Source organism: Homalodisca vitripennis, chromosome 4 (genome assembly GCF_021130785.1).
Source record: "Homalodisca vitripennis isolate AUS2020 chromosome 4, UT_GWSS_2.1, whole genome shotgun sequence".
NCBI lineage: Eukaryota > Metazoa > Arthropoda > Insecta > Hemiptera > Cicadellidae > Homalodisca > Homalodisca vitripennis.
The window spans coordinates 170,308,397-170,326,832 of NC_060210.1; the positions used below are offsets into that span (position 1 = coordinate 170,308,397).

The 18,436-nt window shown below is 35.9% G+C and overlaps 1 protein-coding gene across 1 annotated transcript in view; it reads left to right on the top strand.

Annotated features, from left to right (window-relative positions):
• LOC124360599 (neurogenic locus Notch protein) overlaps positions 1-18,436 on the top strand; it is a 155,556-nt gene that overhangs the window by 62,839 nt on the left and 74,281 nt on the right. The window contains exon 5 of the mRNA XM_046814344.1: positions 7,062-7,195. Within this exon, the coding sequence (XP_046670300.1) occupies positions 7,062-7,195 (134 nt within the window). The remainder of the gene's footprint in view (positions 1-7,061; positions 7,196-18,436) is intronic.

Consider the following 18,436-nt stretch of genomic DNA (forward strand, 5'->3'; position numbering starts at 1 on the left):
CACAAAGTTATTGTCATGTGTCAAGTTGTCAATGTTACAATTGACAAATATCGTAATATAATTTTTATTCAAAAGCCTACATGGACAATATGTGTTATACTTAGTTGTGTCTAATCGCCGACATAAAAGTAGAAAATGCTGGAGTAAATGAATAAAGAAAAAGAGACATGATAATTAAAAAGAGATATCTATTGCTTCTTGACTTTTACCATGGAAATGATATTGGTTAAAGCTGTGGCGAGATAAAAAATATGAAATTGAATAGTAAAAGATTTAAAAAACTAAAAAAATGGTAGAAAACTAAAAAAAAAAAAACTTCAAAAGAGTGAAACTGTCCTGTCAATGATAGTGATAATTTCTCGGTTAAGAGCCACACTGTGACGACCCTGTACCCGACAGTGAGGAAGTGACGTAGGTACTGTATATTACGAGATACCTTTACATTAAAAAGCAACTGGATCACAGCGGGTATCTTAGTCTTATCTTATCTTATCAGAGGGAAACTAAAATTTTCTCCGAAATCTACAAAAACAGTTTAAACGAACAATTCTAAAACTTTTCAAGAATTATAAAGAAATATACAGAAAAGTGATCCAAGCTGCAAAAGCATATGATTTATCAAAATATGTTCTCTCTTCCAAAAATGTTTCAAAAAACAACTTGGGGCATCATTAACAAGAAACAAAAAAATCTCAAAAAATCAAAATTAAAATTTGGGATAGGCTTGTGGAGGTTGAAAGAGAGATTGCCAATTAATTCAACGGATTTTTCGCATCTATTGCTGGTGGGCAAGGTCCTCGGCCATTTGAAACTCAAATAACACCCCTCGTGAAGACAGCCCCACATCGTTGGCGTGACGTTGGCTCTTGTCGTTGAGGACGAACTTCACCGAATTATTCGGCAGCTCACAACCAAAATATCAAATGTCCTCAATGTAATGTCCCCGTGGCTCATACAAATGCCACAAGCATTTAGCGAGACTTTTTAACTCAATTAGTAAACTATTCATTCCAAACAGGACCATTCCTCTCTTCTGAAAATTTCTTAGGTTGTTCTAATTTTCAAGAAGGAACGACCCAGCATCAATCAATAACTATCGGCATGTCTCAATTTTGCCAGTGTTGAGAAAAATGTTTAAAAAGCTTTTTAGACAAATGCAATCAGCTCTCAAGTGAACAATTTGGATTCAGGCAGGACAAATCGACAACAGACGCAGTCGTGTGGGGATTGAATGTTGTAACCACACAATAAGTGTGTTCTTAGTCCTGTTCAAAGCACTCAACTGCGTTGTTCACTGCTTGACAAACGTGAGTCTCACGGCATTAGAGGCGTGCCTCTTAAATGGCTTAGCTCGCTTCTAACTCACAGATCCCAAGTTGTCCAGATATCTAGTAAGTCGTCCAAACAAATAAAAATGAGTTACGGAGTCCCTCAGGGATCCATCATCAGTCCTGTACTTTTCCTGCTTTACGTCAACGACATAAAATCATCGCTTCTGCATGGAAAATTAGTGCAGTTTACCGACGATACGACTCTCTTTTTCAATGCAATATCAAGCGAAATTTTTGAACAATAGGCCAACAACTGTGAAATCAACAACTGTGTCCAAAACTTCCACTGCCTCAATCTTACAACAAACTCTTGAAAAACCAACGTTTTGGATTTTGCCTTGCGCACTGCGGGCAACCAGTGTGGGCCTGCCATTTTGTTAGCTGACCCCACACTGAAAGAAGTCAGCTCTTCAAAATTTCTAGGAATGCACCTTGATCGAGTGCTGACTTTGAATGAGCATGTTATTATTATAATAATTTTATTATTATAATTAGCTGTGCCTTCATATTTTGTACTCTGAGTAATACATAATTTGTATATTACTGTAGTTTTAGTTACTAAGCAATTATTATGTTTTGTATAAGTCTTATCTGCTGGAATAGAGTCAGCTAAGTCTGACAGACGCCACAGAGTGCGGCTCAACTTGCAGCAACATGAGCATTAGACTTGGACTCAAGAACTAACTTTGTTTTTATATTTGTGTTTTAACTGACCACATTACTTGTAAAAAAAGTGGTCAGTCATTCCAGAGTTTTTTTTTAAGTTTTGTTAACCATGTCTATTCAATTATTGAAATAAATCATTATTTTCATGTTGACTTATGTTTGCGCCAAAGTCTGCTCGGACAATTTTTGTTCTGAGATCTTTAGCGAAATACTGCCCGAGTCAGGTACTGATTACGGTGTATTATGGACTGATTTATCCCCATCTGGCTTACGGAGTGTTCCTTTGAGGGAGCTTGCGCAAACACACAGTTTCAAAAAGCATTCAGCCTCAAAAAAAAAGAAAATAAAAACGATTTGAATAATCGCCAAAATCAAATTTAGAGAGTCGTGCGGGGAAGCTTTCAAGAAATTGCAGCTGTTAACTTTGCCGTTCTTTTACATTTTGGAAACAACTTTGTTTTGTATGAATAAATGTGCCTTAACCAGAGGCCGAGACATACACATGTATGAGACACGTGGGAGAGCTAACTACCGAACCGGGAGACACGGAACGAGATGGTTTATGAACGCATTTCCTCGCAAGCGGGTGTACATTTCCTCAAAAAACTACTCAATTCAAGTAAAGGTGCTCCAACGCCTAAGGCGTTAAAGACTCACCTTAAACGCTTCTTCGTGTCTCAAGCATTCTATAATGCTGGTTAGATTTTGGCATTCGACTGGTGGGGGAGACCACCCAATTAGAAGACAGACTCCGCTGTACTAAGTGGGTTGCATTGGCGATGAATGAAAGAGGTCAATTGTAAAATTGTATGTATGAGTGTATTGTTGCATTAATGTCAGAAATTTCAAAAATCCATAACGTTTGCTATGTAAATAATGTTGCTGCAATAAAAAAGATTTGATTTGATTATACCGACGTACTGGTATTCTGGCGGCGTGGAGTACACAGATAGATAAATAATGTCCATTCGTACATCTGCTCGTTGTCAGTGTCATCATGTGCACTAGTCTTACAATGACGTAGACTTTCTCAACAGACGAGAGCCACTCCAGTTTGCCTCGCGAGGTTGGTGAGGCAAGTGACAACAGTTAGACCGGTAATAAACAGACGGTTACTGGCATAGCTGAGCGGCGAGCTCAGAGCTCAACTATGCGCGCTATATTCTCTCACCGTACTGCTGCTCGTTGTCAGTGCCATCATGTGCACTAGTCTTACAATGACGTAGACTTTCTCAACAGACGAGAGCCACTCCAGTTTGCCTCGCGAGGTTGGTGAGGCAAGTGACAACAGTTAGACCGGTAATAAACAGACGGTTACTGGCATAGCTGAGCGGCGAGCTCAGAGCTCAACTATGCGCGCTATATTCTCTCACCCTGTACTTCTGCTCGTTGTCAGTGTCATCATGTGCACTAGTCTTACAATGACGTAGACTTTCTCAACAGACGAGAGCCACTCCAGTTTGCCTCGGGAGGTTGGTGAGGCAAGTGACAACAGTTAGACCGGTAATAAACAGACGGTTACTGGCATAGCTGAGCGGCGAGCTCAGAGCTCAACTATGCGCGCTATATTCTCTCACCTGTACTATTCTGCTCGTTGTCAGTATCATCATGTGCACTAGTATTACAGTGACGTAGACTTTCTCAACAGACGAGAGCCACTCCAGTTTGCCTCGCGAGGTTGGTGAGGCAAGTGACAACAGTTAGACCGGTAATAAACAGACGGTTACTGGCATAGCTGAGCGGCGAGCTCAGAGCTCAACTATGCGCGCTATATTCTCTCACCTGTACTGTTGCTGCTCGTTGTCAGTATCATCATGTGCACTAGTCTTACAGTGACGTAGACTTTCTCAACAGACGAGAGCCACTCCAGTTTGCCTCGCGAGGTTGGTGAGGCAAGTGACAACAGTTAGACCGGTAATAAACAGACGGTTACTGGCATAGCTGAGCGGCGAGCTCAGAGCTCAACTATGCGCGCTATATTCTCTCACCATTGTCCGGTACAGGTGAGGGTTTGCGACAGTGAATGTTGCGAAATGAAGAGAGATGGTTACTTGACCTTCAGGTCTCAGGCCTTTCAGGTGTCGTTATCGGAATATTTTACTATTTCAGAAAGTTATTCAAATGAGACATAGAGTAGGATAAGTATCACTTGAGATGAATGTATGTGTCTTTGAACGTTTACATATACTGAGTGAAATAGAGTGAGATGGTCACTTGACCTTCAGGTCTCAGGCCTTTCAGGTGTCGTTATCGGAATATTGTACTATTTCAGAAATTTATTCAAATGAGACATAGAGTAGGATAAGTATCACTTGAGATGAATGTATGTGTCTTTGAACGTTTACATATACTGAGTGAAATAGAGTGAGATGGTTACTTGACCTTCAGGTCTCAGGCCTTCAGGTGTCGTTATCGGAATATTTTACTATTTCAGAAATTTATTCAAATGAGACATAGAGTAGGATAAGTATCACTTGAGAGATGAAGGTATGTGTCTTTGAACGTTTACATATACTGAGTGAAATAGAGTGAGATGGTTACTTGACCTTCAGGTCTCAGGCCTTTCAGGTGTCGTTATCGGAATATTTTACTATTTCAGAAATTTATTCAAATGAGACATAGAGTAGGATAAGTATCACTTGAGATGAAGGTATGTGTCTTTGAACGTTTACATATACTGAGTGAAATAGAGTGAGATGGTTACTTGACCTTCAGGTCTCAGGCCTTTCAGGTGTCGTTATCGGAATATTTTACTATTTCAGAAATTTATTCAAATGAGACATAGAGTAGGATAAGTATCACTTGAGATGAAGGTATGTGTCTTTGAACGTTTACATATACTGAGTGAAATAGAGTGAGATGGTTACTTGACCTTCAGGTCTCAGGCCTTTCAGGTGTCGTTATCGGAATCTTATTATTCTAGAAAATTATTTAATATAGACTATCATCTCATGTCAGTGGTTTGCGATAGTTAATTGTGCATAAACTGAGTGATATAGAGTGAGATGGTTACTTGACCTTCAGGTCTCAGGTCTTTCAGGTGTCGTTATCGGAATCTTATTATTCTAGAAAATTATTTAACATAGACTATTATCTCATGTCAGTGGTTTGCGATAGTTAATTGTGCATAAACTGAGTGATATAGAGTGAGATGGTTACTTGGACTTCGGCTCTCAGATCAAGTGTTGTTATTGGAATTTTACTATTGCAGAAAATTATTTAACATAAACAAACATCTCATATAAGGGGTTTGCAAAGTTGAGACAGTGAATGCTACATAAACTGAGATTTTACTTGACATTCAGCTCTCAATTTTTGTTCCATTAATTAAAAATTAATCATTCAATTTAAGACTATCACCTCAGGTGAGTGTTCGATCGCGAAGTGAAACAAAATCAATAACATTAAATATATCATTTATGTCACTCATTCCTGTTCACCATTTCTCATTAAAGTTATTAACATTCAAGATGTTAATATTTTTCAGATATATGACGTGCTACACGTTAAAGTTAAACATTATTACATAAATTTTAACCTGATTTTAACCATAACCTATTCTTTATTACCTTAAATATGTTCTATATAGTGCTTTGCTAATTTGTGGTTTATTGTCCAGCAAGTGGCAATGATAAACATTACTGTTTCCTTTTTAATCGGTTTGGCTCCTTTTCTAGACCTGAGCTGAACGAGCTAGTGATAGTTCTTCGTATGTGATTACTGTCGGAATTTAAAACCTCCATTTAAAAGTATTTTTGAACAGTATCGTTCAAACTTAAACTTAATAATACTGACCACTTGTTTTCGACCACAACAACTGACCGACACTGACCACAAACAAGTTCTCGAGTGTTAATTAGTGAGACCTGTTTTTGTATTGGTTATACATTTTCTTTAAATGAAATTAATACTCAAAGTTTATATAATTAGAACTTTAATTATATTTGTAACAAACTTTCTTCAACTCTAGTTTAAACGATTTCGCCAGTACGATAACCCCATCATGTACAAAGAAAGTAATCCCTGTCCCATAATTCCTGTATGATGAGGCCTACTAGATGTACATCTGTCACAATTTATTTTTAACAACAAAATAACCTTTAATCACTAAAGTATCTTAATTCCGTATTTATTAAATTATGTTCACATTTTTTATGCCGTCGTTGTACATTTGCCTTTAAAATATTATTCTTAACTATCCAAATGAAAATAAAATATGTTTAGTTATTATTCAGCTTTTATTTTTAGGGGTTATAACTTTGACTACTCGTATATATAGATGAAGAAACCTCAGCATTAGGATGACGCGGATCATGAATGTTGCCGTGCTTAGTATGTAGTAAAAGTGACGGACGATATGCCATAGTAATCAGTGGTGACAATGAAATAGTTGCTTCTACGAAGGTGAAGGGTTTCCAATATAATAGCCTGTGTTATAACCATTGACTCAGATGCGATGACGTCACACCTCGATCAGGTGGTAGGCTTACTGCTTTATTCACGCCCAACTGATAATAGTGCAAATTGTGTTTGGCGGAGTTTTGAATTGTAAATGTGACGAGAAGAGGAGAGCTCAGCTCCGAGCCAAGCCCGGACAATGGCTCACAGATCGCCCACCTGTGTGCGGTTGGGCCGGGCCGACCTCAATACTCACACACTCGGTGGCACAGTGTGGAGAAATACTGACATATACTGAAATCATTAATCTGTAGCTTTTTTAAGGCTCGTTGTCGACAGTCGGTCGGCCTGATACATGCTCAGGCGCATTCTAGGGCAAGGGTGTGTGCGACCGGACCTGTCTGCTGCAAGTCAAACCGTGAGTTTTATGCTAATTTATCGGTTTATGAAAAAGTTGAATTGTAAAAAATATATGTGTGTACGGAAAGGCAAAAATATTGATCTCAATATATCGTTTTCTTATATGTGAAACTTGACTTAATGAAAATGTGGAATGAGGGATACTGTTGGTAACAATATAGAATACCTTATATAACAATTATTTCTTGTCATCTGGTAGGATGAGTATGAAATTGTGTCAGTCTGATTGTACTGTGGATGTTGCAGATGCACCTGTGAGCCGGGGTACACGGGCAAGAACTGCGAGAGCGAGTACATCCCGTGCGACCCGTCGCCCTGCCTCAACGACGGCGCTTGCAAGCAGATCGACAATCTCAACTACGAGTGTCAATGCGTTACAGGTACTGTACACTGTACCTCTCCCTTCACGTGCAGATCCTCACTACCGATAGCGACTGTGCTACTTGACCCACTTTGCACCGATCCGATCGAGTTTTCATTGCTTTCCTCCGCTCTACGGATCGCCTGATGTTACCGTCTGGGTCCGCCTGATGTTACCGTCCGGGTCCGCTACGGTCACCAGTTCCATGTAATCCAGCGCAAAACATTTTACAACAAATCGTCACTTCTTAAGGGGGTTCGGTATGCCCTATCCTTCCCATGTTAATTTGGCCAATTTTATGTACCTTTTTCTCAGAAACCTTTAAAGCTATCATCAAACTTTAGGACACTACTATTTAGACCTTTGTTAACATTTAGAGTGGAAAAAAAGTAAAAAAAAGAAGTTTTTATTTAATTTGTTGTAAATAAAAAATTATAAATTTTTTGTAAAATAATTTATAATTATAATTTTTTTTAATAAAAATTTAAAATAGATTTTTATAATGTCTTCCGCTCTAAATGTTAACAAAGGTCTAAATAGTAGTGCCCTAAAGTTTGATGATGATAGCTTTAAAGGTTTATGAGAAAAAGGTACATAAAATTGGCCAAATTAACATGGGAAGGATAGGGCATACCGAAACCCCTTAACTCACAATGATGTGATTTGTGAACACATTATGTATTGTTTCGCAGGTCCTTATGTATTTGTTCCTGAGTAAACTGTTAAATTTATTAAATCTTCATAACGCATTACAAACACTCGTAACTAGCGCTCACAATACATTTTAGACAAATTTGAGATAAAAAAATTGTTTAAGGTACATCAATCGACCAAACTGGTAATCATTTGGCGTGCGTCTGAATCATAATTAAAAATACACAAACTGTAATCTCTAATACATCTCGACACCAGAAGATGATTTTTGAGAAGTCGGAACTGTACAGTACTTGTGTTTTATGATTACTGTTGAACTGTTTGTTAATGGCACGGCTTAATATTAATTAATTGTTTTTTATCATCATAACAACAAATCATTCTGAGATACGAATCCTAAAAATGCGCAAGATTTTTTATATGGGTATTTTTTTTGTATAGCTAAATAGTATTAGATACAGTTATATCGTTCTTGGACTACTTTTCTTGTTGCTGATCTAATTAATTCCCACACAAAGACAATAAAATATGAAATGTTGCCTAATTTATGTGGCTTAACGGCGAGACATGGCGAGATATGTAGAAACGTATCATTTCCCTTTTAATGCTGATTGTAAAAGTTTCTTTCTAATGATTCTCCAACACGATGTGAGGCACGGCCTTTAGTTGGACAATAATGAGACGTTCAAGTTAACGACTTAACGCTGTACAGTTCACTTTAAAAGAGTTTTTCTTCTGCAGAAGAGAATCTTGAGGAATATCAGGGACCGAGTTAGCAGGACAGTTGCATATAGTGAATCTGGTTCAGTAGTATCATTACGTAACACAGTTTCTAATGTATCATACCTCGATCTCCATGTTGAGAAATCGTTATTACTTTCATGTTTGAATTAAACTTGTAATACTAGAAACAAAACAAATGTTCTACCTCAAAAATTTAAAACTCTCGTTGCACAAGAAGTTCACTTTTTTATTATGGTTCTAAAATGCATAACATATTTCCAGAACACATTAGAAATATCAACACTTTTAATGTATTTATATTTACATGTAGGGTTAGATACTACTTGGGTGTTAAGAGACCCCTGTGGAGCACATAGGAGGGGAAGGGATGCACTACGTTTCTTTAGTAGTATGTTACATGACATCTGACTAGTTTATCCTTATTCATTATCATAATATGTTCATTTAGGATTTTTATTTTCAATTTTACTTGTAACTTATATGTTTTTGTACTTTGGTGTGCATAAAATAATTTAAAATTCAAATTGTTCGAATAAATAATTGATTAATTGGTTCGTAGAGATAAAAGTTTGTAATTTTTTTTTAATTGTCTTATATAATACCCGAGAAGCAATGCATGTGCCAAGTTGTGTATTACACATTACATTTTCAGTCGTTATACCTGTTTACAAACTTACCTCTGCACGTTTTACAGGAATTTTCGTTACTTTTACCCTGTACAACGAGACCAGTTGTAGTTAGGTTACTGTACCTTTAAAGAGCTAACATGTGTCTACCCTGTTCCACGCTATCTGCAAGTGCCGTAATATTTTTGGACGTCAAATTCGTCCCATACATGCTTTATTTTATATGCAAAAGGTATTCCAGTTGTCTTTTAATGTTTTTGTAATATATAGCTTTTTTCATATTCGAGCATTATAATAAGTAGAACATTTACGATTTGTTAAACAACAAACAATAAATATTATTAACAAATTAACCGTTCAAATTTGGCATTTTCCGAAAACCATAGCTCTAACATGATAAAAATAATCGTAAAATGGTGGTAAGGGGTTTTAGCCTTGTTTTACGATAAACAGTTAAGATGCCCGACTGTACAAATGGTTTTTCTCATTTCTCAGTAGGTGGTGTTTACTCTTTATAAAACACAGGCGCTGGTAAATGAAAAGCACTGCTGAGTTGTGTTGTGTTCTGTTGGAGACTATGACAATGTGTGTCTGTGCACGTGTGTCAGGCCGTGCTGTCAGTCGTCCCTGCTGCTAAGCCGCAGACTCCTCTCCGGGACATGCTCTGTCGACCGCCAATAACAACACGCCCCCCACCCCCCACCCAGTATACAGTGTTTCTGTTCTGTGGGGTTACAATATTCCACACCACCTCGATAACCCTGAGGCTAATCGTCTGACTACCGTAATTAACTTCTGATAAACTTTTAATAGTTATCACCCTCTGTCTAGTGAATCTGTACTGTAATCAGTTGATAAACGAGCTCGTAATTATTCATATAATTTGGGTGCGTCAATGTTCATTTCCGTTTTGCCCTACATTATCTGATTCTACCTAAGGAGGTACTATTTTGACGGAGGTACTATTTTGACGTCCCAGTTATCATTCATTCTTAAGATAAAGTATATAAATATTTTGCTCATAAAACTACCTTTAACTGTATGTACCGTGGTCTTCTTCATGAAAAATATAGATTAAAGAATCAAATTGAGATAGATTACTACAAATAACAAAAATGTTTTGTTTTTAACGGATAAACCTGAGTTAAATATCAACTATAATATGTTAAAATGTTGATTAGTTATAATGCAGATAGATAAACCTTGTGACAACATAATTATACATGTCAAAATGTAACATAAAACTAAATTTGTATCAGTTATCACTTACAGGCCTTAAACGCACAGCTTGTACGTCTCCAGGGCTGTAAGGGTTATAGTTAGATTGACAAATACTTGTATAAGTAGAATATAGAATGTTGTCCTATTAGATCAAGTTTAAATCTCAAAACAATTTAAAGTCCTCATTGTTGGACTAGAATTATGGAATGTGTATCATTTTTGTGATATAAAGTAGATATCAATTTTAAATTTCAAAACAATTTAAAGTCCTCAATTGTTGGACTTAGAATTATGAATGTGTATCATTTTTGTGATATAAAAAGTAGATATCAATTTTAAATCTCAAAACAATTTAAAGTCCTCATTGTTGGACCAGAATTATGGAATGTGTATCATTTTTGTGATATAAAGTAGATATCAATTTAATATTTCAAAACAATTTAAAGTCCTCATTGTTGGACTAGAATTATGGAATGTGTATCATTTTTGTGATATAAAGTAGATATCAATTTTAAATTTCAAAACAATTTAAAGTCCTCATTGTTGGACTAGAATTATGGAATGTGTATCATTTTTGTGATATAAAGTAGATATCAATTTTAAATTTCAAAACAATTTAAAGTCCTCATTGTTGGACTAGAATTATGGATGTGTATCATTTTTGTGATATAAAGTAGATATCAATTTTAAATTTCAAAACAATTTAAAGTCCTCATTGTTGGACTAGAATTATGGATGTGTAATCATTTTTGTGATATAAAGTAGATATCAATTTTAAATCTCAAAACAATTTAAAGTCCTCATTGTTGGACTAGAATTATGGAATGTGTATCATTTTTGTGATATAAAGTAGATATCAATTTTAAATTTCAAAACAATTTAAAAGTCCTCATTGTTGGACTAGAATTATGAATGTGTATCATTTTTGTGATAATAAAGTAGATATCAATTTTAAATCTCAAAACAATTTAAAGTCCTCATTGTTGGACCAGAATTATGGAATGTGTATCATTTTTGTGATATAAAGTAGATATCAATTTTATATTTCAAAAACAATTTAAAGTCCTCATTGTTGGACTAGAATTATGGAATGTGTATCATTTTTGTGATATAAAGTAGATATCAATTTTAAATTTCAAAACAATTTAAAGTCCTCATTGTTGGACTAGAATTATGGAATGTGTATCATTTTTGTGATATAAAGTAGATATCAATTTTAAATTTCAAAACAATTTAAAGTCCTCATTGTTGGACTAGAATTATGGATGTGTATCATTTTTGTGATATAAAGTAGATATCAATTTTAAATTTCAAAACAATTTTAAAGTCCTCATTGTTGGACTAGAATTATGGATGTGTATCATTTTTGTGATATAAAGTAGATATCAATTTTAAATCTCAAAAAAAACAATTTTTTTTTTAAAGTCCTCATTGTTGGACTAGAATTATTGGAATGTGTATCATTTTTTGTGATATAAAGTAGATATCAATTTTAAATTTCAAAACAATTTAAAGTCCTCATTGTTGGACTAGAATTATGGAATGTGTATCATTTTTGTGATATAAAGTAGATATCAATTTTAAATTTCAAAACAATTTAAAGTCCTCATTGTTGGACTAGAATTATGGAATGTGTATCATTTTTTGTGATATAAAGTAGATATCAATTTTAAAATTTCAAAAAACAATTTAAAGTCCTCATTGTTGGACTAGAATTATGGAATGTGTATCATTTTTGTGATATAAAGTAGATATCAATTTTAAATTTTCAAAACAATTTAAAGTCCTCATTGTTGGACTAGAATTATGGATGTGTATCATTTTTGTGATATAAAGTAGATATCAATTTTAAATTTCAAAACAATTTAAGTCCTCATTGTTGGACTAGAATTATGGATGTGTATCATTTTTTGTGATATAAAGTAGATATCAATTTTAAATCTCAAAACAATTTTAAAGTCCTCATTGTTGGACTAGAATTATGGAATGTGTATCATATTTTTGTGATATAAAGTAGATATCAATTTTAAATTTCAAAACAATTTAAAGTCCTCATTGTTGGACTAGAATTATGGAATGTGTATCATTTTTTGTGATATAAAGTAGATATCAATTTTAAATCTCAAAACAATTTAAAGTCCTCATTGTTGGACCAGAATTAATGGAATGTGTAAATCATTTTTGTGATATAAAGTAGATATCAATTTTAAATTTCAAAACAATTTAAAGTCCTCATTGTTGACTAGAATTATGGATGTGTATCATTTTTGTGATATAAAGTAGATATCAATTTTAAATCTCAAAACAATTTAAAGTCCTCATTTGTTGGACTAGAATTATGGAATGTGTATCATTTTTTGTGATATAAAGTAGATATCAATTTTAAATTTCATAACAATTTAAAGTCCTCATTGTTGGACTAGAATTATGGATGTGTATCATTTTTTGGTGATATAAAGTAGATATCAATTTTTAAATCTCAAAACAATTTAAAGTCCTCATTGTTGGACTAGAATTATGGAATGTGTATCATTTTTGTGATATAAAGTAGATATCAATTTTAAATTTCAAAACAATTTAAAGTCCTCATTGTTGGACCAGAATTATGGAATTATGTGTATCATTTTTGTGATATAAAGTAGATATCAATTTTAAATCACAAAACAATTTAAAGTCCTCATTGTTGGACCAGAATTATGGAATGTGTATCATTTTTGTGATATAAAGTAGTAAACACATCCAAACGCTTTTTATATTTTATTATTGTATAAAAACGTACTTTTTTATTACTTTTTAGAGTTTTAATTGAGGAAGTAAAAAGAATATGTCGTTTTTAAAACAACCAATAACATATGTACAAAAAACAAACAGCTGCGTGCAGATGCGTGTTTATGATACATTTAAAACGTGACATCTCCTTTAATTCTACGCCCACATATTCAATAAAAGTCTGATGTTTAACATTTTACTTACGGGCTCAGATAAAGATGGCCGCTAGTACAGCTGGGTATTAAAGTACGTGTTGTTGGAGTGAAAGGGAGCTAATCAGATTTTCAGAATACTACTTAGTCGTAGTCTCTCACATACTTCTTCTATAGGGGTTGAGTTCCACAGTTGTCTGCCATTTGAACCACCAGCGATGCCAAATCTTGCAAGGAACTTAGAATAATATAGGCTTCTTCCTAAAAAAAGGTCTCCACACCATCTTTATAACACTTCCTTCAAGATTGATTTTCTCTCCGTTGTTAAGTTTATTTTATACATTCGTAACGGAATTAGGGTTGATAGATCTTGTGCACTAAGGTAGGTTTGATCCTACACACACGTTCAATGCGGTTGTTTGTGCGCGATGATCACTCCTTGACAACCTCTTCAACCGCTTCAATCAAAACACATCTTTAGATGTAAGGGAGCAGCACCGTCTTGATCATCACCTCTGGTACATGTATGATTCTCGCAGATCTGTGTCGACATTTGGGAAGTCGGCATCAGCAAAAGAAAGGCTTGTTAATAAAGAATGAACTATATGCTAAAGAGAGTTAGCCAATCCTGTACACACATTGAGATGCAGATGAGTGATGGGGAGGTAGGATTGCGCCGCGGCGGACAGGTGTAGACAAAGCCGACACGATCTCTTCATTCTCGCCTCCATCGAGCTGAGTGGATCACATCACATGTCCTTTCCCTCGTGTATCACAACTATGTTATGTAGCTGGCACTGATACTGACCTGTGCTCCGTCTTCATCATCGTCTTCCGCGAGCTGAGTGGATCACATCACATGTCCTTTCCCTCGTGTATCACAACTATGTTATGTAGCTGGCACTGATACTGACCTGTGCTCCGTCTTCATCATCGTCTTCCGCGAGCTGAGTGGATCACATCACATGTCCTTTCCCTTGTGTATCACAACTATGTTATGTAGCTGGCACTGATACTGACCTGTGCTCCGTCTTCATCATCGTCTTCCGCGAACTGAGTGGATCACATCACATGTCCTTTCCCTTGTGTATCACAACTATGTTATGTAGCTGGCACTGATACTGACCTGTGCTCCGTCTTCATCATCGTCTTCCGCGAGCTGAGTGGATCACATCACATGTCCTTTCTCTTGTGTATCACAACTATGTTATGTAGCTGGCACTGATACTGACCTGTGCTCCGTCTTCATCATCAACTTCCGCGAGCTGAGTGGATCACATCACATGTCCTTTCCCTCGTGTATCACAACTATGTTATGTAGCTGGCACTGATACTGACCTGTGCTCCGCCTTCATCATCGTCTACCGCGAACTGAGTGGATTCTTATTGTGCGTCCTTTCTCTTATGTATCACAACTATGTTATGTAGCTGGCACTGATACTGACCTGGGCTCCGCCTTCATCATCGTCTTCCGCGAGTTGAGTGGATCACATCACATGTCCTTTCCCTCGTGCATGACAACTATGTATGTAGCTGGCACTGATACTGACCTGTGCTCCGCCTTCATCATCGTCTACCGCCAACTGAGGGATTCTTATTGTGCGTCCTTTCTCTTATGTATCATACTTATGCCCTGGGTAGGTTTTTCGTTTGGTACTGCCTTCTTAGGTCTTTGCCTGCACTGTCTCTGAGCGAGTTGAGTGGAAGTGGACCTACTTGTGTATCACTTATGCTATGTTTGTGTAATTGCGGTGCTATCTCATTATCCTCTCCTGCATCGTCCCTGAGCGGAATGGGTCACATCATGTGACATTTGCCCTGTTTATCACAACTATGCCATGTTTGTATAATTACGGTGCTCCCTCCTCCTTGAATGCATCTTCTTCCTCATAATGAGTGGATCTGCATCACATGGCCCTTTCCTTGTGTATCACATCTATTCCATGTGGGCAACTGCGGTGCTATCTCCTGTATCCTCTCCTGCATCGCCTTGCCTGAGCTGAGAGGATCCGCTTCTTACGTGGCCTTGTGTATCACATGACACGTTTGTCTAGTTGGCATTGACGTATCGTGTGTCGCCTGTGAGCTAGACCTCAATTGTCATAAACAATATAAGTTGAATGGGCACATATACTGTATGCACACAACTTTGTACAAGCAGTGAAATTAACAGCTATAGCAATAACTAGGAGGTAATAAGTACATGCATTTATAAGTAGAGAATACTTGTTATTATATGAAGAATTTTTAAATCGATATTTATGTGAAGGTAGGGAGTTGTATCGGGTGATTTATGTTCTCACGGTGTTAAAAATTTTGAGTTAGTCTCTTCCTTCAATTTATAGGAAGCAATCGTACCGTGAGGTCGGGAGGTAAGACAACAAAGCCGGAGATCTGAGCCGAAGCGGGGCAGACCACAGAACAGAATGACTTGTTTGACTGGAATGTGGCCTTCCCTCTACCGGCCGGGCCGGGTACTACTCGTTCTACTAACATCAGTATGCTAATAATTGGACATTTCTGGCCGATCACCACCTACATTACAGAGTCTGATTAGATAGACATCGAAATCCAAACAGTGGGTTTGTAATTGGTTGATTAGTGACGTGCATCAATGTAAGGAGTCCTGAACATCGAAGTATCGACAATATCCTGTTGGGAGAATGAAAATACATCATCTCTAGATTCAAAATGAAATGCGGCTTCATCTGCGTAGACCATCTTCAGTTAACATATGTTTAACCGAAACTTTAAGAATTTAATTATATTAACAATGTTTCGACGCCGCCGTGTACTAAGATCACAAATATGGATTGTTACATGCGTGTGTCACGAACCGGCTTTATACTGGAGCTCCTTCCAAGTGTTTGCACAAAGTTGTCCGTCGTATCATCCGTCGCCCGCCAGAGCTTCCTTTCGTTAAGTACCACAATAACTGTAATTTTCGTAAAATTTAGTTGTGCTCAACAAAATGCTATATCGCCGCTTGTATTGTTAAAATAACATGGCTTTATACTGTTTTTTATCACTGTGATTATTTATCGATACTCTCATCAAATGTAACGCTAATTCTGTCAAGACGAATTATCTCAGCCCATTTCTTGACTAAAATATTTAGTATTGTATCGAGGTTGTTTAATTCTGCGTGTCTCTGATAAAAAATATTGCACGTGCAAGGAATACAAAAGAATTTTATCCAGAAATTGCTTAAGGATATCGAATGTTCTCTAGGACGTAGCATAGCCTATTATTTATACTCTTTGTTTTCCTATACGTCCATATTTACAGGGGAAAAATATTATTTTTGTTTTTAATTGTATCAACAAATTCCAGAGCATATAAAAAGGAATATGAAACTATATGAAACATATGTCAAAATAATAAAAAAATACAAAATGTACTTACTAAAAATTGTAGTTGTCAGTAGTGCGTAGGCTATTCACTCGAAACATTGTTACATAATATGTGCAACTAGCGCTTCTTGATCTTCCCGTCGTATCGTCGTATCTTGGTCTCTTCGTTGAAAACCGCTTTTTGCTACTCTACCCCATGTTATCGGTGAAGGCTTCTGAGCAGCTTAATGGACAGACATCAGTCACAAACCAAAGCAATAAATACCACGCCTCCGTACTAGTGAAGTTTTAATTCGCCGTGTTTCGTTAAGACCCGGTTCTTACATATAAGAAAGATGTTAAACATTAAGCACTTTTACGAGTTGTAGAATCGTGAAGGCGATAAAAACGCATCCAAACACTTTTTTAGATATTTTTATTGGGTTAAAAACTTGCAGATTGCTGTATGTACTTCATTGTTTAAATGTGGAAATTATACTATTTCTGAATTAAACGAATAAGCGTTCGGATGAGTCTTAATTATGTCTTAAAACACACGTCTTATAACGCTACGATCATAAATAAGGGCGAAAAACTGAATGAGGTCATAATTTATTTTATATGGTGTAACAGTTTCGTGACGTTTCTCGAGTAGTATTATGTGCAGTATATTTGTCTAGTTGGTTTGTAACAAACAGTGACTCCGTCATAATCTGAAGTTAATTTGCCAGAGTAATACAAAAAGGAGTATTACAAAACATTGTTATATAACACATTAGTTTACACTTGAGTATCAAATGAGTATGTGGTTTGGTTTGATGGAAATCTTTGCTAACACGTCCGAGATAGTTAAAACTTGCAATAATACCAAGTAAACGGCAATTACAAAAAAACCCCTGCTTCATTTTAAATCAATCTAGATCCAATACAAAATATTTAATGGAATTAGTCCTGTCGAGAATGAAGATAAAATGAAAAAAATATGTGAGGAGACTGTATTCTTATCATGAGCCTTTCTGTTTAATTTATTGTATTGATCTTATAATGGGATAATAAATTATTATATTACCCAATTGACATCTCCCAAATCGTAAGTTTCTACAACTGAACCGTACGTAATTAGTAAAGTTATTATAATTCGGTGCTACTTCTAAATGTTAAGAATTCTAATTGTAATCTAGTAAAGAGCTGTTCATATGAAAGGTACTAATATAAACTAATTCCAAAGTTTTATTCAATAATATTCACTGCATTCAAGAAACACTACGATTACCCTTCCTATCTGAACCAATAGTAAGTAATAAGTTTAAATTTCTTGAGAACAATGTATGTAAACAGTTGGTGCTAAGTGTGTTCGCTTATTCTTTAGTCATTCAATGATTTGCATCAGCAGTTTAGTTATCATATGCAATAAGATGTTTAAAAACCAAATTGGAATACGATGCATTAGCTAATTTTAGGATTATTCAGAATCATTTCGGGATTCAAGAAGTGGCAATCTTAAAACAAAGTTTTCCCATTATTCCCCCACTTTCTACACGATGTACCATGAATAAAGCTGCCGAGTCACGATCTAACTTCTTTTATGATACAGTGAAACACCAAAAGAACTTCTCGAAACACAGAATTCAAAACAAAATGAAAACGCAGCCTGGAATCACCATAAATCAATCCAGAATGATGCAACAACGATGGACGAGAAGTGTAGTCGAGAGGTGAAATACCTTAATCCAGCCGGGAAAATAGTGGGATATCCAACGTC